The following is a 24,947-nucleotide window of genomic DNA, read 5'->3' as shown; positions in this document are numbered from 1 at the left end:
ATATACTAAGGCAACATTGCTAATTTTAGAGGTTTCTCACGTGATGTCGTAAATTAACCTATTTTTTTAGGCTTATTTAGCAATTAGCAGAAACGCTGCCTAACCCTACGAGTTAGATCAAATTAATGTACTACAGTATTGTACACCATAAAAAGGTCTACAAAAAAGTCCGCGATGGTATATGTTTATCTTTTAGGGATAACCCACATTAACCATTTTTATTGTTTACTTTTTACGTGAGAAAATGGCTTATTTACGAAGCTATTTTAAGCAATACGGCATTAATCCTTATCGAACTAAGTACCTTAAATACAGTGTGCAATTAATATTGATCAATATGGTTCCTTACAGCATGTAAATTAAACAAATATTTTCGGAGATATTACAAATTTAAAATTTGCGTTTAAAAATGTGTAATGTAATAAAAATTGTATGAATTTAGATATTCCAAAGATAGCAGGAAATCGTCATAGTAAGTATAGGGGAAGAGGAATTGTTTTACTCCAAATTTAATGCGTGCAGGCCAAGGGCAGTAATGAATGAACCAAAAATACTGGATCGATTTTAATCATGTTTTCATTGAGTGACATAGGCATATATATTTTATGCCCGTGCAAAGTCGGAGCGGGCCGCTATGTTTTTATATACAACGTTCATATTTTTTCTGTAGTGTATTTAATTTAGTATCAGCATTGCACCCGTGCGAAGCCGGGGCGGGTCGCTAGTAGTTTATAAATAAAACCTCAAATAGATTTAAAAAATGCCAAGAAGCGAAGTTGATGACTCGAGTGTGAATGGACAATTTAAAAAGAAAACGATATAACGAAAAAAAATCATTGAGTCTAATCAAAACTATAAATATGACGAAACTGGAACGTAGACCACCATTATTTTGAGCATTCTATTAAACAACAGAACAGAACAAGAAAGAAACGCTCCATGCTTGACGAGAATAATAGAAAGTGAACAACTTGTTATAAAGAGCTCAACCTACCACCACCACCGTAGCCCGGCCCATAAAAACGAACAATAGAAAATCGCGGCAAAACAATTTTCCCTCACCGACGCCTTTCCATTAGTAAACCTCCATTCCGAGCCTTAAATATTTGCTTTATTAATTTTTCCATTATTTCCCCCCGGTCTGGTGTCGGAGGCGCTAGCGCGCGAAAAAAAAGAACGAATCCTACTCTCGGCCGAACAATTCTGCCAACGGCAATATCTCCCCGATCGAAACAAATAGACTTGTAATGATTCGACGCGGAGAACGGTGGAGTATCTTTCGCTCATTTACAATGCGAGAGCGAATGACGGTGCCGTTCGTTCGTCTGGTTCGATGGTCTTGTTATCTCTTCTCGAGGACATCTCGTTATTTTATGTGCTATCGCTTTTCGGAATCTGTGGAAATGCCGGCGATGAATCCACGAGTATAAGTGGAATTTGCGAGGGAAATACATCAGATAATGCTGTAATCGTTTGAATGGAATACATTCCGCCGTTTCGTACGTATTCGTCGAGAATTGACGGAATTGAATGTGTCAAGCAATTAAAATAAGAATGTCCGTAATAACCTCCTCCTATTAGATGGTATACATTCTGATCATTTTTTGCCTTAAAAAACATTGGTAGAAATTAATGAAATCATTTTACATCACTTTCCCCAACTTTTTACTATCTTTCTGATAATATGTTGATACCGTGTCGAAAGAAGGCCATTGATTCGGCAGTAACTTTATCATCGATCCACTTTCATAGTTTTTTAGCATCTTGAAACCTAGTACCATGATCTGGTGGATATGCTCTGTACGACAGAGCTTTTCATTTGAGACCCACAAAACCCTTTTTTACCAAGCAATAAGAGCTTAACACGTCCGCTGTCAATAACGTGCTCTAGCGCGTAATATGAGTCTTTCATTGGCCGCCAATTACGCGTTATATAGGCGATGATCTTTCTAAGCCTTGTATTTAGTTCGGCATTAGGAATGGGCCCGTACAGTTGTATCGGCATTATCTGAACACTATGGGTGAGCCAATTACGTGCTTGGTTTCGCTGTTTCCTTTTTCAGTCACATGTATTATGGAATTGCATAGGGTGGGAAAGAATATCGATATGTCAGGGCCCTCTCATCCTAAAAGTGGAAAAATAGATATGAAACGTGCCCTAACATATGCTGGATTAGTTTTGGAGGACGATTTGTCGGACCATGTGGATGAGTTTGTGCCTAACGGAAGTTCAAGTGATGAAAATTCGGAGGTAGATCCCGATGAAAATACAAACTAGAAGGAGAAGACAAGATGTTGAAATCAAGTCTAAACCTCTGCCTATTATAAATTAGAACCACCTTGCCACCCGTGTGAAAGGAAAACGGTCAGATGGCCCTCGAATATTCGTGCATATTTTACCGCTCATGACGATTAATACCCATCAACTTTACAATAAATATTCAGGCAATCGTATTTCAATTTACGGCTTTCGTTTGTCTGTCATAAAAAGGTTACTAAAGGCTCCGTCCAAACGTACTTCCAGAGCGGCTATCAGCGAACATGTTTTGAAAATACGAGAGGAGAAGAAAGCGGGAAAGGTAATGAGGAAGCAATGTAAAAATTGTTATTTACCAAAAAAAAGACAAAACACTTTTTATTATTTATTTATTATTTATGCATGCACTGCATATCCTGGAAATCCTAGTTACTGTTTAAACTGCGCAAAAAATTAGACATAAGTGACCTCTTATGATTTATCTAAATAGGGTTTTTATTTACCCTGTGAATTTTAGAGAAAATTTGTAATAGCTTATGGTCGTTCATTTATTTCTATTGACTTCTCAATCTTTTTTTCTCCTTTTTCTGCTGAATATTTTTTTATCTTATTTTAGTAGTTGATTCATTCCCATATATGGTGAATGAATTAAAATAAAAGAGTTCGAAGATGAAGAAAGAAATGCTTCAGCCTAAATATACCATATAAAAGGCATTTGTATATATATAAATAAATATATATATATATATATATATATATATATATATATATATATATATAAATGCCTTTTATATATCGATGGTGTATTTCGATGCATGGTTCATTGTTCTTCGTCAATGTAACATGTAGTGTAACTTAGAGATCCATGATATAGAGTTGACTTGAAAATTAGTTTGAATTTATAAAAGATTATGACCATCCTTGAGAATTAATTCACAATCATAGTATAATACTAAGTTTCAACTGTAGTATCCTATTTGGTCGATGCGGTGGTCTAGTCGATTGTTACGATAGTCGCGGTTTCGAATCCTGCTAGGACATGGTCATAGATGTATGTTTGTAATTGTTCAAAAGGTAAGCGCGCAAAATCCGACAAGAAAAACGAGCCCAATCACGCCGGCAATCGGGCTGGGTAAGACCGGATATCTTCTGAGAAGATCTCTGAGTTGGCACTCGCCGTAGAACCGTAGTTCGAAGACCATGTTAAGCTATACGTCTAATCCACATAAAACCTAGTTGTTAGAAAAAAGACTCTAAAATATAACGAAAAATAAACTATAGAGATTTTAAACAAATATCACTAAAACTGTTATTTAATGTGAAATGTAAAATAAGCGGCATAATTCCACAATCAACATACAAGACAATATATTAAATGGTAACACAGAGAAAATTGCCCGAAGCGTAAACCCGCAAGCTCACGACAAAAAATGGATTAAATTTTACTTTAGAGGCCTAAAACCGGCAGAGGCCCACTGATTTAAAATTAAATTAATCTATTTTACTGATGTCGTGCGTCTTAATGGCCCCTTTAAAAGGACCTTTCTAACCCTTTAGATTCGAAGTCGAGCTTAAGAAACTCCGGCCTATTCGCACCTCATTAACTTTCACCTCCTTCGAGCCGAACCGAATAAAGCGCGCGTCTCCTCTCGTCCCGCTTCCCCCGCGTGAACTCCACACCGCCCGACTAATTATAACTTGTAGGCAAACCTTTAAAAGTGATTGTTGTACACGGGGCCTGTACACGGCGTGCGATAAGAAGAAAATGGGATCCGTGGCCAACAAGATAAAAGGTGTTCTTTGACTTAATGCCCGCTTTCTAAGCCGACTCGGGTCTCCCCCCGCTTTTGTTCGGCCTCCGCGGTAGGACGGAACCGTCCCCGGAACCCGATAATAGATCATCTACGAGGTCGTCTCTACGTCGAGGGGATGCGATTTGCTCTTGGCGGGTATTCATGGGTGGGTCGCCGGGTTTTAAAAGAAAAAAATACAGGTCTTTTTTAAGAAGCGATGGACTTTAGGATGACTTTTATATTTCGGGATTGTACGAAATCATGCTTTTCTTTTGGCAACTGAGGTTTTTAATGCAAAAATATCATGTTTTCGGTGGTATATGAACTAATAATGTTTAATATATGGACGTTATGAATATTTATATTAACTTAGATAACAACTAAAAACTAAAAATGGAAATATGTTATGAACATAGATTTTTTTAATTTAAGAAACTATAATATAAATGTATATATTATAATATATATATATATATATATATATATATATATATATATATATATATATATATATATATATATAAATACAGTTGAAGCAAAAACTTGGCTTGATGCCGAGTTTCTGGACACTGCTCCAGGTAAATCAACCATCAAGGATTGGTATATTGGTATAGAGGACGCCCAAAACAGGTTGTTATCGACGAAAACATTAAAAAATCCACAAAATGATTTTGAATGACCGTAAATTGAAATTGAATGAAATAGCAGACACTCTAAAGATATCCAACTGAATGTGTACATCATATCATTTACGAATATTTGGGTATGAGAAAGCTCTGTTCAAAGTGAGTGCCGCGCGAGCTCACTTTTGACCAAAAACAACGACGAGTTGATGATTCGGAGCAGTTGAAGATGATCAAGCGTAATAAATCCGAGTTTTTGCGTCGATATGTGACAATGGATGAAACATGGCTCCATCATTTCATTCCGAAGTCCAATCGACAGTCATCCGAGTGGACTGTACACGATGAACCCGCTCCAAAGCGTAGGAAAACGCAACAGTCGGCTGGAGAGGTTATGGCGTCTGTATTTTGAGATACGCATGGAATAATTTTCATTGACTACCTTGAAAAAGGAAAGACCATTAACAGCGACTATTATATAGCGTTATTGGATCTTTTGAAGGACGAAATCGCCGAAAAACGGCCGCATTTTAAGAAAAAGAAAGTGCTGCTTTACCAAGACTATGCACCGTGTCACAAGTCAGTGAACGCGAAATCAAAAGTCCATGATTTGGGCTTCGAATTGCTTCCTCATCCACCGTATTCTCCAGAGCTGGCCCCCATCATTTTCTACATATAGCTATAGCATTTTATTATATTCTTGTTAAATATTAAACGGACGTACTGGTTGTTGCATTGTCGTGTATTCTAGAGTCAAATAACTTTGAAGCACTTAAACTCTCGGTTTTAATAAATCGTATAGCTCGAACATAATACAATCGAAAGGGAACGAAAACTAATAACGGTTCGGTTTAGCGGCGAAATTTTACCAGAACATCGATGCGAACGGTTTGAGTTTTTACAATTTTGCTTGCAAATTCGCCGTCTAATTGGATTTAATACGCCATCTGCAGCTTCCGCTTCGAAACATCGTAATTAGTCGAATAAGTAACTAGGCAAGCATCTGGTGAATAAGAGGGCCATGCCGATCTACCGTGAAAACTGATCGTCTTCTCCTTCGTTACGTCGAGAGTTTAAGAATGAATGGGGCTAGCGATCTGGAAATTAAATATATCGTTGTAAGCTGATTATTTTTATACTTCTGATTTGCTGGTATTAAGTTTACGAGAATATATTTTACGAAATTATTTAAATAGTTTATGCTTTTTAGAGTTTGTTTATTATTATTTTGGACGTAAACCTCTTCTTAGAAAATATGAAAATATTTATCTAAATTTAAGGTACTGTTTTTATAAACAGATTTTTACCAATTTCATGTAAAATAACGTTAAGGACCCTAAAACAAATAGGTTTTTAATTTTATTTTATAAATTCTGGGACTGTGAACAATATATTTTTATGTATTGTTGACGTGAATTTATTTTAAAAGATACCAAGTTCAAAAATGTTTATATTTTTATCATTTTTGCAGCTTATTTGGGCTTATTTCAATTTCTATAAAAGCATGACCAAATATACACGATTTCACAATACAATAGGTGCGTCGCCTCATCTAACAAGGATCAAAGAGATGTCCTGACTGCGACTTTAAACATTTTCAAGATGGTTTTATTCATGGTTTCATCACTGTGGTTGAGACCTAGATCCGACACTATGATCCAGAATCATAACAAGATTCTATGAATTTATGTGAATTTAGATTATCGCTTCCGAACTGTGTTGCTAGCGATAGTCTTTTAAGAATGCAAAAGGGATTTTGTTTGCGGGTTATCTTCGAACTGCCAAAACAATAATATGATTTTTCCGTTTGTGTACAAATATCTATTTATCAAAGAAACAATTTGCAGAAAAAAACATCTCGCCGTTTCATTTCCGCGAAGTTATTGATCAACTTGGCCATTATTAAAATTAAAATAACTAACTATAGCTTCTAAATAAATGATTGTCACTTATATGCGCGACATCAGAAGCTTAATAAATATCCAAATCATCATTTAAGTACTCAGCGGTTAATATAATATATATATATATATATATATATATATATATATATATATATATATATATATATATATATGTATGTATGCATATATATTAATATTAATAACTGCAATATGGCAAATGTCGTCTTTACGTTGCCAAATTCGTAAAAACCCAAATCATTAACCTATTACCTGGTTGAGAAAACAAATTATTGTTGATAATAAGCATATTAAATGTGCTACAATTTTTACCAGCACAGGTAGCCGCAGCTTTGTTTTTCCTTCCATATTCCAGAATCTTCACTCGAGTCAAATTTCAATGTTTCCTGTCCAATTTTCTCACTTACTCAAAGTATTATTTCTATGAATTTTTAGTTTCACGCTATCTATTTGAACCCAATTAGCAAAATTGAAATAAATAATAAATTATATATTCATATGGATGAAATATTCGCAAATATATGTTCGGTGATTTTACAATATTTACATTTAAATGGCTTATTCATTACTAATGTTTGACACAAACATCTTCACAAAACAACTACAAGCACAAACAACAATGTAATAGTTAACTGTGTAAAATAAATAAATAAGACGAATACAAACGATATATCCAAATCAATAGACCTCTTGTCGCTACTTATAAAAATGAATGTCGCTACTTAAAATGAATTAATAAACTTAGGTAATATAACTCTATAGAAACTCACAGTACAGAAACTAAAGATTATAAATAATACCTGAGATATAAACAACTAGTGAGTTGTAGGTTTACTGTAGGTGAATGCGTGGTGGCTTAAAGGGTCCTAGTGGTCGCTACATATTCATATTTGCTGTTTTTTTTTATAAGTGAAGCAGCAGTACCACCGCAAAAATGTGACCGGTATTGGTGAAGATTAATCTATGGCGCGAAAACTGCGAAAGTTATATTTAACAGACAATTACTAAGTAATAACAAAACTTCACTGAAAGTAGCCACTATTAAATTAGAAGACGTAATGTTTACTTCCAGCTAATTTTAACATACTAATTTTTCCTCAGTAAAACTGAATCTATCAAAATACCAGTGGGTAGTACACACAGTTTCAGCGCAAAACTTTATAATTTAGTAACACTAATTTTGTAGAATGCTAAAGAATAAAAGTTTATTTATGTTATATAATATGAACGCACTGAGCAATATGACGTAGCTTCGTTAAGTGCGATATGAGAAAAGGCCTGCTGAGTAGGGCATTGCTACAAATGATAAATGCGTTTAACTTATATAATTGCCAGTTGCCTGAAGATAATATTAAAGGTGTATTGTGTAATATAGCAATGTTCGTCTGGTCGGTTGGAAAGTATGGCTATCGATGCGATTCTTTGTCCGAACACTCACTACTATTTTGTGTAAGGTGCGAATTCCTTAGTAATAATTCTTAGGGAACTTAAAACACTGGCTGAATAAAAACTTGTTTATTGCGATATTAAATGATACATGTGGTCGACGGGAGAATGGACAGCATATTAAGTTAGGTAAGTGAATTACGGTAGCGCTGTGGAAGTGGTACTCTTACAAGGGGGTAGAGAGAACAAAAGAGAGCGAGACGTCGTCGTGGTGGGAACCGCATGATACCAATCCATTAACGTTGCCAACCTTTGATCTTACTGTAGGTGATTGCGTGGTGGCCTAAAGGGTCGTAGTGGTCGCTACATATTCATATTTGCTGTTTTTTTATAAGAGAAGCATCACTACCACCGCAAAAATGTGATCGGTATTGTTGAAGATTAATGTATGACGCGAAAACTGTGGAAGTTATATTTAACAGACAATTACTAAGTAATAACAAAACTTCACTGAAAGTAGCCACTATTAAATTAGAAGACGTAATGTTTACTTCCAGCTAATTTTAACATATTAATTTTTCCTCAGTAAAACTGAATCTACCAAAATACCAGTGGGTAGTACACACAGTTTCAGCGCAAAACTTTATAATTTAGTAACACTAATTTTGTAGAATGCTAAAGAATAAAAGTTTATTTATGTTATATAATATGAACGCACTGAGCAATATGACGTAGCTTCGTTAAGTGCGATATGAGAAAAGGCCTGCTGAGTAGGGCATTGCTACAAATGATAAATGCGTTTAACTTATATAATTGCCAGTTGCCTGAAGATAATATTAAAGGTGTATTGTGTAATATAGCAATGTTCGTCTGGTCCATCGGAAAGTGTGGCTGTCGATGCGATTCTTTGTCCGAACACTCACTACTATTTTGTGTAAGGTGCGAATTCCTTAGGAATAATTCTTAGGGAACTTAAAACACTGGCTGAATAAAAACTTGTTTATTGCGATATTAAATGATACATGTGGTCGACGGGAGAATGGACAGGATATTAAGATAGGTGAGGGAATTACGGTAGCGCTGTGGAAGTGGTACTCTTACAAGGGGGTAGAGAGAACAAAAGAGAGCGAGACGTCGTCGTGGTGGTCTTCCACTGACGTTGCCAACCTTTGATCTTACTGTAGGTGAATGCATGGTGGCCTAAAGGGTCGTAGTGGTCGCTATATATTCATATTTTCTGTTTTTTTATAAGTGAAGCAGCAGTACCACCGCAAAAATGTGACCGGTATTGGTGAAGATTAATCTATGGCGTGAAAACTGCGAAAGTTATATTTAACAGACAATTACTAAGTAATAACAAAACTTCACTGAAAGTAGCCACTATTAAATTAGAAGACGTAATGTTTACTTCCAGCTAATTTTAACATATTAATTTTTCCTCAGTAAAACTGAATCTACCAAAATACCAGTGGGCAGTACACACAGTTTCAGCGCAAAACTTTATAATTTAGTAACACTAATTTTGTAGAATGCTAAAGAATAAAAGTTTATTTATGTTATATAATATGAACGCACTGAGCAATATGACGTAGCTTCGTTAAGTGCGATATGAGAAAAGGCCTGCTGAGTAGGGCATTGCTACAAATGATAAATGCGTTTAACTTATATAATTGCTAGTTGCCTGAAAATAATATTAAAGGTGTATTGTGTAATATAGCAATGTTCGTCTGGTCGGTTGGAAAGTATGGCTATCGATGCGATTCTTTGTCCGAACACTCACTACTATTTTGTGTAAGGTGCGAATTCCTTAGTAATAATTCTTAGGGAACTTAAAACACTGGCTGAATAAAAACTTGTTTATTGCGATATTAAATGATACATGTGGTCGACGGGAGAATGGACAGGATATTAAGATAGGTAAGGGAATTACGGTAGCGCTGTGGAAGTGGTACTCTTACAAGGGGGTAGAGAGAACAAAAGAGAGCGAGACGTCGTCGTGGTGGGAACCGCATGATACCAATCCATTAACGTTACCAACCTTTGATCTTACTGTAGGTGATTGCGTGGTGGCCTAAAGGGTCGTAGTGGTCGCTACATATTCATATTTGCTGTTTTTTTATAAGAGAAGCATCACTACCACCGCAAAAATGTGATCGGTATTGTTGAAGATTAATGTATGACGCGAAAACTGTGGAAGTTATATTTAACAGACAAGTACTAAGTAATAACAAAACTTCACTGAAGGTATTAAATAAGAAGACGTAATGTTTCCTTCCAACTAATTTTAACATATTAGTTTTTCCTCAGTAAAACTGATTCTACCAAAATATCCCAACATACTTGTTATAACACTTAATCAATAAAGGAAAAGGAGAGCTATCCGCTGTAACGTTTGTAACTCTATTTAAATTCACCGAAGCCTCATAAACTGGCTCGTTAAAATGTAACTTTCAATAGAGCCGGCGACAACAATTTTACGACCCTCTCACTTCATTGTCATCCATTAAATTTCGACACGGCAAATACCTCCCTCCCACCCCAAACATGCGACCGATTTCTTTCGCGCTACCACCTTATGTTATTAACACAAAACGATTTCTTCGAGTATGAGCGCGTGGTTGCCGAAATCTGACCGAATATCGCGTCGGCCACGCTTTACGAGCGATGACGCGATGTAAATCTCGTAATTTATCGGGTTGGGGTGGATGGGCGGTTGGTCGAAGATGTTTTTAATGGGAACTCGGGGAGGTAATAAAATGGGACATATTATAGTCCTGCGTTCGTAAACAAGGCTTTAAATAAAGCCCTCCCTTTATTGTACGGGAGACGACTAAATAACATCGTTTTATTTATCGTTTCTAATGTTTTTTTCGCTAATTGTAATTGTCACGGAAAATGTCTTAATATTAAAATATGTTGATTATCAAGGGTAACAAACAAGATCTTTAGAGATTTAATTAAATGCAAAATCAAATTTGAAATAAGTGAACCACTTCCATATTTTATTATGCGTATTATTCTCATTAAAATTTGCAATAAATCTACACAGATGTATACTCTTTTTTATAAAATGTTGCTCTTTTATTTATAATACATTAGAGTGGATATGGATATGCACACTTTCCATTTTTTTTTTCATTATTCAACCGTGCTCTTCTTCCACATATCATAGCTTCAAGGATCTAAAGTCTTGTTGTTTTAATTATAAAATGGACCTTGAATTGATACTTGAAGCTATAAACAGTCAATTGTTATATCCAGACGATATTAAAAACTGTACAATATGTACATACTTGTTTTCATAATAAGTACCTAACAGTAAAATTTTTCCAAGTTTCATATAAAATTAATTGAAAATTCATTGGACCATTAGAACAGTTACAGACAAGGAGACTAGAAAAAAGAGATCAGTCTTGTTATCTTGTAGTAATACCTCGTATATTATTATATGAGATAATAGATAAAATTGTGTCCATTTCGGTCTATGAAATTAACTGAACTTGTAGTTCTCGAAATATTAACTTATTTTTCTTATTTCAGACTTGCTATGAGATGGAACGCTACCTCAAAGACGAACCGAAGGTACCGTCATACAAAAAACTACCGGAGAGCTCCAGGTGTAGCTGGTACGAGGTGACCAGTCTGGACGAATTCGGCGACCACCCGCTGGACACGTTGAGTACGGCCAGTTCGCCGATGTCATGGGATGGTGCCCTCAGTTGTGCCGTCCTTGTAAAACAAGTAAGTTTTAATTGTATCGTAATATAGTAAATGTAATTAAACTTTCATTTGAGCAAGTAATATGAAACCATACAGCCTTCTATAATTTCTTACCAATAATTAGATATCAATTGTCAATGTATTAGCATAATTATATTATACAGGAGTGATATATCATAATTTCCATATTTTCTATAAATGAAGTCCAGGCATATTTTAAGATTCATATATTCGTATTTTTTGTTAGCGTAGCACTTACATCGGAGAAACGCCTCATTTGCATCGTTTTAAGTGTTTTTTTTTTTTTCATTTTTGGAATTAAATACTGGCTATTAAACTGTTTTAAAAAGTTTTTTGTATTCTTAAATTACTGGAGAAAACAAAGGTATTCTCTCGATATATAACTCCAACTCTATGTCACTTTTCAGGATTGCCCACACTTCTATAATAATTATCTATGAAAGGATATCAATATTATTATTGTTGACATAAATAAGATGGGCTATTTCTTGCTTTCTAATGGGACGTTTGTAAATATTCCTAAAGGATTATTTATGGAAAACATGTTTGTGGTAAAACAATGAATATGGTGTCCTGAAAAACATTTTTTTCGAGATATGCCCATTAGCGTTTAATTCAGACACCAAGATATTTTTATATTAATTACATATCATATAGCATCCAATAAGGGCATCCGAGCGTTCTTAAAGTCATTTTTTTTAGATTTTTGAACAACACATCCCAAAAAATACGTTATAACAGTTTTTTTATCGATTTTTTTCCCACAATAACTATTGAATATCTTCCAGTTGGTTATGTAAGCATTTGGTGTTGCATATTGCATCATGATGCTGTAATTAAGCTTGGCTCAAACATAGATAGTCTAATAGCGGTCTCTATACTGCAGTGTATTTGTTGTCATGATGTTAACATTTTCATTTTCAATGAAGTGAGGATTAGTTCTATTATTATATGCTATTATTCTGAGATATACACCAACAGTGACTCTTTTAAGACACATTGGGTTATCGAATATTGCATTTGGGCTTACAGAACAGCAATCGATGTTCAATTTTTATAGACTTCTGCAAAACATTTCTAATTTTAGAGGACATATTTTTCATAACGGGGTCTATTGTCATTGTAGTACATTAATTGTTTAATATTGTCATATTTAATAATGTTTAATTATTGTCATTGTAGCGCTGAAACTGTTGAAATCTTCCTGAAAAAATATACAGGTTTCTTTCAGCGTCATCTGTTATCTGTGTTTGATGCTCACAATTTTTTTTCTGAACAAACTTATCGTCTTGGCCTGGAACGGATACTATTAGGATACTTTTCGCTTCATATTTGTCAGTAATATTATGTTTGAATATGTTGTTCATTTTTTATTTCTTCTTCCAATGTCTTCTTCCAATACTATTATGGACATTACTCATTTTAAAAATACCAAATCCCTCCCTTTTCGTTTCAGTTTCTGTTAATTCATCCATCACAACCTCTGTACAAATTCCTCCTCCAGACGCCTTTCTCTATTTGTTAGTCTTCGTTTGTTCCTGTTTACCATTTGCCAAATTTTTCTAATTTTTGTCAATGCACTACCATTTTTCCTCATTTTCTCTATTTGTCTTGTGGAGCTTTTTTATTTTTTCTTTTCTTTGTTTTTATCGTCTTTTTGGTCTCTCCTTCCCAATCTCCCATCCACATAAATTATTTTTTTAACTGCCCCTATCCTGTCCTGTCGCCTTTCTCCAGTCGAGTCCTCTAATTTCCGTGATCCATTTCCACACCTGCCCGTCAATTATTTCACATATCTTATCTTTAATGGTTGGTAAGACATTAATATCCTGTGTCTTAATCTGATGAGTTTATTTTTGATTTTCAGGAACCAATTGATGACGAAGAAGAGGACGACGAGTCTTACCATCAAAACGGCGACAGATTACAACTGCTCGTCGCCAGAAACCCAGCGACGTTGACGCCACCCTCCAGCCCGGAATCGGGCCCAGGTCACAGTAACAGTAAGTAGAAGATGATTTATATCCAGTTGCCGCCGCATCAATCCATCACCCCCGGTCGACCGACTTGAATTATTTCCTCTAGCCGAGCGTCGTCCACCTTTTTATCGTGCAAATACATTAAACGTCTCGATTAGGCACGGGTTCTCGCCGTTCGAGACGTAATTCACCCTCTTTACGATCGAAAAAATAAAGAAACCGCGACGTTTTTTTTCCAGGTGAACGAAAGGGGAAAAGCGTAGGGTTCATCCCCCTCCCTCTCGTCTTGTTATGCGAATTTTTAAAAACCATTTTTATGGACGTTTTAGCAATAAAACTTAGGTGTATGCGGAGCCAAAGGGAAACGTCAATTTTTTCGTCGGAGCAATAAAAACTTTTCCAAACTTTACGAATATATTACGTGAGGTTTTGTTCGATATCGCTGGTGGGGGATATTAGGGTTGTACAGAAACCCCAGTCCATTTTTTACTTTACCATTGGCATGAAATGGTTGTAATAATATTGTTCTTTCCATAATTCGTTTCATATTAAACGGGCTGGAGTTATTGGCAAAAAAGTGATTTTTGTATTCGTACATAGACATTGCAATTTAATTCCTTTGTTGATTAATTTAAATGAGACTTAATTACAACAAAGGAAGCTACATCAGCAGATTGTGAATTAAATTACCGAGCTCTTAAAACAAATACAATATCCTAAAATCGACGTTTAATAACTATTGTGCTAGAAATAAATTGTTGAACTGAATTGAATAACCCTTGTATTGTGTAGACATCCCAATTTTATCATGGATATTCGTTCTGTTATTGCCACTCAGCGGAAATTGCGTCAAAAATATCCTAATCGTCCAGTGCTTCACAAAACCACAATTTATCGTTTACATTCGAATTTTCAACAGTACGGTACGACAGCAGACAGGCCTCATTCTGGAAGACAATGAACGTGTCGTAGCGTTGAAAATATAGCTCTGACTAATAAGCCCCATACGATTCAACATCTTAAAGACAATATTTGTCAGGAAGTTGAAGAGATTCAGCCTCAGATGTTGCAGGATGTCATGAAAAATTCAAAAGTCGCATAGCGAATCGCGGTCTCCATTTAGTCATTCTTTGAGAGATATCATTGTTCCTGATTATAAATGGATAATATACAGTAACTCTTATTGAAAAAAACATTCACATGCGAACTGGGATTAAGATCATTCGTTTCTATTTACAGGTAGTTCGAGCACAGGAGACATGGAGGTCTGTAACCTGCGTCTGACCGGCAGTCACACAAGAAACACCATCGTCAGAGTCCGGGCTTCCGGTTTGACCAGATTTATCTCCATGGTGCCGAGAAGTACCGGAACGGCAAATCCCAGCTCAACGGCCGCCTCAGCGAAAGCTAGGTAAGTTCACCCTCAACCGGAGGGGTACTGGTGATGTTCAAAACCTTTTCGTCTGGTCTATAGATTAGACCACTCACCGGACTCTAAACGGCGAATACACAAGTGCCAATTCCTCGGTTGTAAAAAGGTCTATACCAAGAGCTCCCATTTAAAAGCGCATCAACGGACCCATACTGGTAAGTCGAATATCTTGATGTATCTGTCATTTATATAGCGATAATGTTAATTATCCTGATATTTAGGTAGTCGAGATTATGATTTTATCAACAGATCGGATCATCCTAGTATGTTAAAGTGTATATGGGTTTCACTATTTTACCATAATTACTTCCATTTCATTCTTTATCAATCTGGCTTGATGCAGTCATTGGTGATGAGACTAAATGTTACTATGCAGTAGTAAAAAGAAGCCCATATGTTTGTGTATATAAGTTCCATCATATTAATATCATCGTCATTTACCATACGTTTTTCCGCTAAATATTTCGTAGTATATTTTCGGATTAAATAATGAGCCTCTATTTTGTTAACTAAATAGAGGAATGTCATCATACTGTTACTTTCACTCTGATCCATTAGCACGGCAACCGTATTTCACAATGACGTTATATTACACGTTTATTGTTTGAGAATTTTCAGATTTATCTCTTCTCATCTAATTTATTATTTATTATTAATTATTAATTTATTATTAAAATTAATATAATATTAAAATTACCCTCGTTAACTGATTGTTGGTTTAATATTCATGTATAGTGATCTTTTTTGTTAGTATTCATAGAGAAAAAGGTGATTTTCTTGCTTGTAGTGAATGACATTTATAAATTTTAAATAAAATCGTCTTTTTAAGCGTGCGCTTTTACGAATAAAATAAATTAATCTTATAAATATATGAACAGGAAGTTCTTAGAATGGCATATTGGTCGTCTAGACGAACTGGAATGCAATCAAAGAAAGTGTCAAGCACAGTTCAGGAAATTTCGAATAATCCAAGAGACACGGGATAGTATAATGAGAGAAGGGGTGAAATTCGTTAACTATTTGACTAGTGGTAGCTTTGTTTGATGAACGAGACGAGTTTTTGGTGATTATTGATGAGGTTGACACTATTGCAAAATTTATATAAAATAATCATATTTTACAGCGCAACAGTGAAAATGAGTGGATACAGAGTATCATAAATATGAGTCAGTCTTTTAATAACGGCCTAAATTTCTCTTTGGAAGTAGTGATTCCGATGTTTTTGTGATTGTATTTGTTGGAGCTACCATAGTAAAACATTTTTTTGGCAAATTTTTTTTTATTCAACACAATTCCCTTCAATGGTGATACACCGATTCTAACGACCCTCCAACTTTTCGATACCATTTTTGTAGTCCGATTTGTCCATTGCTTCAAAATAGGCCTCAGTTTCGGCTATCACCTCTTCATTCGACGAAAATTTCTTTCCAGCGAGCATTCTTTTGAGATCTAAGAACAGGAATAATCCCTGGGATCAGATTGTCACATATCAACGCAAAAACTCGGGTTTATTACGCTTGATCATCTTCAAACACTGCTCCGAATCATCAACTCGTCGTTGCTTTAGTCAAAAGTGAGCTGGCGTGGCACCCATTTTGCACAGAGCTTTCTCATACCCAAATATTCGTGAATGATATGATGTACACATTCAGTATCTTTGCAGTATTTGCTATTTCATTCAATTTCAATTTACGGTCATTCAAAATCATTTTGTGGATTTTTTAAATGTTTTCGTCGATAACAACCTCTTTTGGGCGTCCACTGCGTTCACCGTCTTCGGTGCTCATTTCATCACGTCTAAACTTAGCATACCAATTCTTGATGGTTGATTTTCCTGGGGCAGTGTCCGGAGACCCGGCATTAAGTCAACTTTTTGCTTCAACTATATGTTTTCCCTTCAAAAAACAATGTTTTTTCAACACGCATACAATAACAAAGGTTACTTCACTCAAAATGCTATAATTCACAAACTAATGATCTAACAGCTGTCAAATTTATACAAGCATCTTTTGAGGGTTAGGGCTAACTAAAAAACTGGATTTAATTATAGTAGCGCCATCTATATGTCAGGCCGGTGACTTTTGAATTAACCTGTTATATATCAGAATAGCGAACTTGAGAATTAAGATGAAAATAGTCGGACTAATCTATAGATTACTATAATATTTTGACACATTTTATGGCAATTGTAAAATTTATATGGTTAATTATAATTATATAGATTTCAAAACTTATACAGTAATGTCATGAGTGTGGCCGAAGTGGACTTTTTCCATTGCTGTCATCGCATAAATTATTCAATAATTTAATCTTGCAAGGAATACTATTCGATCTATTTCATACTATATTATCTTGCCAGGTCCAAGATCAAAGGGGTTGATGCTTTTGAGTTTGTGTCCTGTTCTGGTGTTATTAAAGGGTTACAAAACTCCGATATTGATATGAGAATGCAATCCCTCCTTGTGACTCTCTTGATTTGCTGAATCACAGTCGGTATCGGAAGGTCTCGGGGTAAGTAATCAGTCCTGTAGTATCTCGATGCACCTAACAATACTTCTCAGGACTTACCCATAATGGATTCCTGTGTATTATGTACTGACTGTAATTTGGCTTCAATTAACCAATACATTTTCCTATATTTCAACTCCAATTCTTTTCTTTTTTACTATTCTTTACGCTGAAGTTTTGCTTCAAGATTCATTCCGAGATACTTAACGTTGTTGCTATATTTAGTAAATGATTGCCTGTTTCTTGGGAATAGCTAGACATACGGCAACCATAAATTCTCAAGAACCGATGAATTCTGAACAGTATACAATCGTTTATTTATCAGAAATGCTTCGTGAAATATGACAATAAAAGCGGCAACGAAGGATCTTTCTTTATCATGACAATGCACTCACACATCAACTGAAACGACTACCTATTTAACTAGCCAAAAGGTCAAACTGATGTTTTATCCTCCGCATGCCCAATTTATGGACCAAATTACTTTCACTCTCGCATATCAACAATAAATTGTCTGGCCAATATTTCAAATGCATTAAAAAACCATAGTTTGTAGGTACTTCAGTCAAAGGGGAAAATGGAACAGTGCAGCCAAAACCATTCTCGTTAATAAATTACTGTCTCGTAACTAACTAACAGAGATCTTTTTACGATACTATGATACTTTTGTGGTATTCAACAATACTTTTCACATGTTTTTAAAGTTTTCTTGTAACCTTCAAGGGCCATAAACAATGCTCTATTTTATATTCCTGCTGGACCTGACTATTTAGTAGCAATCTGACTTTTTACTTCCATTCGCGAGACTCAACCTCCACCCCGGTTTGCTTCATTTATTAATAGCAACGTTGCTCCTGCCGTCCCGCAACTGTTGTTTGACTTTTCGGACGAGATAATAAAGTAAATATCGTCGGGAATGGTAAATAGTTGATGCGCAACAAAGGCTGGATGCGACGTCGCACGATTTCGGGGCGGTAACGTCAACACGCGGCGAAATTAGTTTATTTTCGCTGCTCCAACTATGTGTACCGGCACCGGAGAAAAACATTTTCCGAATAGATTATCCGTCGAACGAAAAAACGCCCGGTATATTCGACGTCAAGCATCACGAATGCGTCCGGCGTCCGTGTAGGATGACCGCCCTTTGCCTACTCGTTAACAGGAATTGGAGGGACACCGTTCGGGATTTATTAATAGCAACGTTGCTCCTGCCGTCCCGCAACTGTTGTTTGACTTTTCGGACGAGATAATAAAGTAAATATCGTCGGGAATGGTAAATAGTTGATGCGCAACAAAGGCTGGATGCGACGTCGCACGATTTCGGGGCGGTAACGTCAACACGCGGCGAAATTAGTTTATTTTCGCTGCTCCAACTATGTGTACCGGCACCGGAGAAAAACATTTTCCGAATAGATTATCCGTCGAACGAAAAAACGCCCGGTATATTCGACGTCAAGCATCACGAATGCGTCCGGCGTCCGTGTAGGATGACCGCCCTTTGCCTACTCGTTAACAGGAATTGGAGGGACACCGTTCGGGACCGTCTACCCTCCTTAATTAGGGGGATAATATTTGGAATTTGAGATCAGGGTATGATGGCGAATGGGAGACAAAGACATTGATTATCGAGTTAAAATTAGGGGAAAAGACAGATAATATTTAAATGTAGATAAGTGACATCACGCAGTACTCATTAATCAGACAGTAATAGGACGGAACACAGTAATTTGTCAATTCTTATGTATAAAATTACTTAAATTATTAGATTTTAAATTAACCCTTTTTTCAGAATTCTAAAATAAAATACAGGTAACCAAAATAGGTCCAAGCTAAGGTTTGAAAAGTTTAAAATATGTTAACGCTGTTATTTTATAAATAGCACCTACTGGATGGTTTAGATGTTTTTTACACGTAAATAAAGAAAGTTCTCCCATGGTAATAATGAGATCGAAATAAAAATTTCTGCTAACATATACAATTCTATACACTTGCTCTTTTAATAGTATGCGATACAAATATTATAGTTCTTGAAAATACTTTTAGAGAATTGAGATTATTTGGTAAATATTTTTCCTATTTTAATATCATCACCTGGTCGTCAACCATTCAACAGCATTGCTATACTTCTGTCCCGGTACTAACTAATAAAAAATCATTCACTTTTTTGCAATCTATATTGAAGCTACCAATATTTATATCTGTTATTCGACTTCGAAAGTTCACAAAGACAGACTGTCAGCACTTGTTTTGTACGAACCAAAAAAAGGTTTCTACTTAACAATCAACAATTATTTCTGAATGTATCAGTTTTGATATATAATTATTAGATATCGAACTAACTAATAATAATGTTATTTTTAATGTTTCGATATACATATATAAGCTTGGTTTAATTTTTATTGGTATTGCATGTTTTCTTTTTAATTTTAATGGAAAATTAATTTTAATGTGTTTAGGCCAGGTTCGAAATCTGACTTAAACACATTTTAGTTTGTTTGAAATTAGTGTTTAATGTGTTGACGTTTTATTGCAATTTGATTACCTACAGTAAGTGCTTTTTTTTAATTTTCTGAAACTGTGACACATTTGATTGAAATATAATTTCTTGGTAATGTTAAATTAATTTCGCTTTCTGTACCGCTAATAGTCAGGAAACCAATTTATCCTTGATAAACATTCTGAGAGTTACTTGGTTTATGACACTTACAAATGTTTAATTTATCGCTATAAGGAAGAAAATATAAATAACAAAAAGTTTAATATTTTTTTCGTGTTCTTTTAAGCGAGTAAATTATTTACATTTCTTTTGATACAATTTTTCAGTTTTCATTGACCTTTTGTCACCTTTCTAGTGAAATCATAATAATTGGGTCATTGCAGAATTTCTGAGATTTTCAATCAAAAAAAATTGACTAGAATAAATTGTAGGCAAAAGCTTCTCACAGATTTTTCCGAGTCACTTAAAATGCGGGCCTGGTTTAGAAGGTGGTGGACGAATTAGAATTTGCTGAATTAATTGTTAGAAGATGTTTAAATTATTACTAAGACCAATTAACTATAAAGTAATAACATAAATTAGGCGTAACATAATGAATAACCGACGCTAAGTCTTTATGTTAGAAGATATGTGAATGAAACCATCACTATCACTGAAATAAGTGAAAGATAACTATCACTTACATAGGTAAGTCAGTCTGCAACTTTAAGTCATCATCTTCTATTGTTACGATATTTACTTTTTGCGAAAAAATAAAAAGGGAGTATAAAAATTGACAGCTTAACGAATATCTATATATGAAATATATTTTCTCATCCTGATAATAAAAAAAAATAGAGAACGAAAATAAAAACCGTAAAAAAACATCGTATAGCCTACCGCTAAAAACAAACGAGCGACGACAATTCTCCTCGGCAAATAGCATTAAAAATGCTACGATGCCGTTTGGTAATCTGGCCGCCTTAACCCGAATAATCCGCGCCGAACCTGAAGCCGTGAATGTTTTATTCATCGGTCCGGCGAAGAATTTCCAAATTACCTAGAGGAAAAGTTCCCGCGGGAGCTGGGGGGAGGGGGGTAGTTTCGGTGCCGGCCTGAGGGTCCTCGTTAGTTGGCGGTTTTTGAGGGACGATATTTTCCGTTGGAGAATTTCTTTATTGTGTAGGTTTCGGATTAATCCTGTTTTTTGTTTTCGTTCCCTTCGGTGTCCAGATGAGATTCGTCTCTCGCTTTTTCTCGTTGGTTTTCTTCTGATTTATCGCAATATATTTAGTTTTTTCAGTATTACTTACCATCAGTTTTTATGTAGTTGACCTATGCATTTTGTTTTATATATTAATTAATGTTTATATGAAATTACAAGGGGAGATACTACCGTCGAAAATAAAATTGTTGTGAACGAATTAATGATTGCAAGTCCAAGTCAAATACAGGCACAATTTAAATATGCTATAAGTAAACAACTAAAGGCTATGGCCGTGAAAATTAAAATGAATAGTACAAGCACTGGTCATTATTATTATCAAAAAGTGTATCGTAAATTGGGAAATTATGATTCAAATGCTACAATAATAAAAAATGCTAAAATAATCAGTTTGGCCTTCTTACAATAAATTCTAATTGGTAAACAACTATGAGTCTCTTCTTTACCAACTAGGGTTTTTCTAGACTGGACCTACTACTTAATGTTGGCTCCGCATCACGGTTCGGAGCGTTAACCCTACAGACTGACAAGTGACCAACTTTGAGATGGTCCTTCCTTCGTCTGGTCGATCGGAATGTGTGGCTGTAGATGCGATTGTTTATCCGAACACTTCTACTATTTTGTGGAAGGAATTCGCACGGGAACTGAAAACACTGGTTGAATAAATACTTGTTTATTTCGATTTAATTTGATACATGTGGTCGACGAGAGAATGGACAGGATAGATATTAGGTTAAGGTAAAGGAAGTACGGTAGCGCTGTGGAAGTGGTACTATTACAAGAGGGTAGAGAAAAGAAAAGAGAGCGAGACGTCGGTCTAAAGGGCAGTAGTGGTCGCTACAATCCTAAAAGACATCCGATCTTGCACGGCCTAGTTACTGAGTTACTGGCGTAACAGCTATCATTTCCCTTGTTGCATTTTACATTCTGGATTTTTCGACAATCACAATTATAAACAATCAGAAACACAAATTTACGACTAAGCCGCAGCAGGATTTAAAATATCTTAATTTTAGTAGTCCTAAATTCCAGGAAAATAAATTGATATTAGAATTATTACCATCATGAACATGAAAACTCGTAATGACTGCACTCATTGCCTCTTTGCAGACATGACATTATTCTCACTCTCACGTTCTGTGTTTATTTTCAGAAGTTTATGATCGGACTGTCAATTAAGATATGTGTAAGCTGAGGTATTGGATCTGATGTTTTAGATTGCTACTTAGATAGACTGAAAAGTTCATCGCATTTCGTGATGCTAGAAAAACGCTAAATTGAAGAAAGTGTATGAACTACTTGGAAGAAATTCCAAGTTTTCTACATGTAATAAACTGTTCCTTCCAATATAAGTAAATATTTGGACTTATGGCAGCAACAGGTGCAATATCCAAGTGATCCATAGTTTGCCGCATAAAGCGAAGGAATATCGTTGATGCAACCTGTATTGCCGCATAGTATTACCAAACGTTATTCAGTTATGCGAACGTCGAGACTATCTAGCTCCAGGACAACATAAACCTAATAAAAAGGCTCAAGAAAATGAAACCTTGTGAGCTAATGAAATATTATTAATAATAAAATAAATATTATTAATAAAAATTTACTAAATAAATTTGCTAATAAATTAATAAAAATTAATATTATTAGTGCAAAGTAAAATATTGTTAACTTTAGTATAGTTGGAACTTTAGTTAGACTAGAACACAGTGGGAAATAGTGTGTAAAGATCTTATTTTAAGCGTCCCTTATTCATGTTAAGTTAGAGAATTGCTCAGTGATCTATACAAGATCAGATTATAAGCATTTAAAGACCGATTGCTTAAGCTAATTAAAAAAGGAGCTTTGGCCAATAATTATGTTTAGCTGAAAACTAATACAATACTAATCTCAGGCAATTATTATGCCTTTTTAGTTACCTATATGTACAAATCATGAGAAAATACTTAACTAACAGAAGAAAGAAGTCATTTTTCACATTCAAAACAACGTACGCACCCTTGAAAATCAATTAGCTTTATAATATACTTGCCAAATTAGCTTCCTGTCACTTCTTCCTTTTCTATTTCACTGGTTATTTTAGATTTTCATTAATCAAAGAGATAATATATTTAGAATTATGAAGTGTATCTTTATGGAGTTTCATAGTGTTAACCTCTTGGATTACTTACTGATTGGGTCACCTGCTTAAGGTAAGCTCTGAATTGCAGTCCTTATCTATATAAGCGTCTAGACTGTGACCAACTTGGAGACCATCTAGATTTAGAGTCCTGCCACTTTAACAACTGCATCTGCCGCGTCGAAAAAAGAATCAAATGTTTTATTTAATAAAAATCTGTAGTTCGGACACTGGGCGTAGAGATCTAATTCCCCAAATGCACCTACCAACATCTCCAACAATATCACATAGTTCCCGGCGTTATTTCGTTGTAACAGTAAACGGGACCATACACCCTCCCGTAGGCTCCCGATCTCGAATCCGACGACACTCGCCCCAGATTAACTCGTAAATAAATCAGAGACAGGGATAAGGACTGCGAGAGACGCCGTAAAAGTGCATCTGGTCTCGTATTGCACTGCCGCCGATAAAACCTGAAACAAACTGCCCGCTCTTTTTTGGACTCGTCGTTACTGCCGCCGTTTTACTGCCCTCGTCATTCGGACGGGATCCATCCGGAAAACTTTTCTCATTTTAGAAATGCGACCGAAACGACGACGTGGGAGGGGCGAGGGTCGTGGGGGGTCATCGACGTTTTTTCCTCTCCTCTCTTGTCCGGAAGGCAAATAGCCCCGCCGCTGACTTTATAAAAGCCTTGTTCGGCTTCGGCGAGTTCGGGGCGAAAAAACGGGAAGGTCAGCTCGGGCGAGCCGGTCCCGGATCGGTTTTAATTAAAATCGAATTGCGGTCGGATTTCGGGACCCGGAAGAATTATGGAAGAAATGGAGCGGAGTCCGCGAAATTATTCCGATATATATTTCCGTTCGAACTGTGGATTGTTCGAACTCTTGTTTCTCTTCGGGCTTTTATTTTCTCTGTAAATTTCGCTTACACTTCGATTAGTTTTCTTGAATATCGTGTTTTTCGTTTTAAATTTTAAGGAGATACATTGTCTAACGTTTTAAATTTTATATCTATTAAAATGTGTTTTATTGGCCAGAACAGGTGGTAGTCTCTACTGAATATAGTCTCTCCAGTAGAACAGTGCATGCATGTCATCAAAATTTGGGACGTCAAAACGTCGCAATGTTGCCGCATCAACTTTGACTCTTTAGTTTATTTTTACTTTGACATACTCTAATGCAAATAAAATAATATTATCAACTACAATTTATTTTGACATTATATATGTGAGTATCTAAGACTAATCGATATTATCGAACATATAGTTAATTATACAGCCATAACAGTTTGTGGTTAGTGATCCTTTTTAACACAAAACTTTTAAGAGTTATAGAATTTTAAGAATGTTCTAGGCTCGTTTTTTATGTATTGTATCACCTGGAGGCCTAATTCACTCAATTAACAATTATATATCCAAGTAATGTATTTTAATTTCGTTAGAGAGCAAGTTTACCTTTTTACTTTCAGTTATTGTTGCTTTTGT

The 24,947-nt window shown here is 35.4% G+C and overlaps 1 protein-coding gene across 6 annotated transcripts in view; it reads left to right on the top strand.

Moving 5' to 3' along the window:
• LOC143203554 (Krueppel-like factor 6) overlaps positions 1-24,947 on the top strand; it is a 696,440-nt gene that overhangs the window by 522,377 nt on the left and 149,116 nt on the right. For all 6 annotated transcript variants that reach the window (XM_076415754.1, XM_076415756.1, XM_076415759.1 and 3 more), the window contains 4 exons: positions 11,522-11,722; positions 13,590-13,725; positions 14,941-15,112; positions 15,176-15,288. In XM_076415754.1, the coding sequence (XP_076271869.1) occupies positions 11,522-11,722; positions 13,590-13,725; positions 14,941-15,112; positions 15,176-15,288 (622 nt within the window). The remainder of the gene's footprint in view (positions 1-11,521; positions 11,723-13,589; positions 13,726-14,940; positions 15,113-15,175; positions 15,289-24,947) is intronic.

This window comes from Rhynchophorus ferrugineus, unplaced genomic scaffold, assembly GCF_030347505.1.
Source record: "Rhynchophorus ferrugineus isolate W39M unplaced genomic scaffold, kcgeb_rfMv2 rfM10, whole genome shotgun sequence".
In the NCBI taxonomy this organism is placed as follows: Eukaryota; Metazoa; Arthropoda; class Insecta; order Coleoptera; family Curculionidae; genus Rhynchophorus; species Rhynchophorus ferrugineus.
This window is presented reverse-complemented; position numbering and strand designations above follow the sequence as displayed.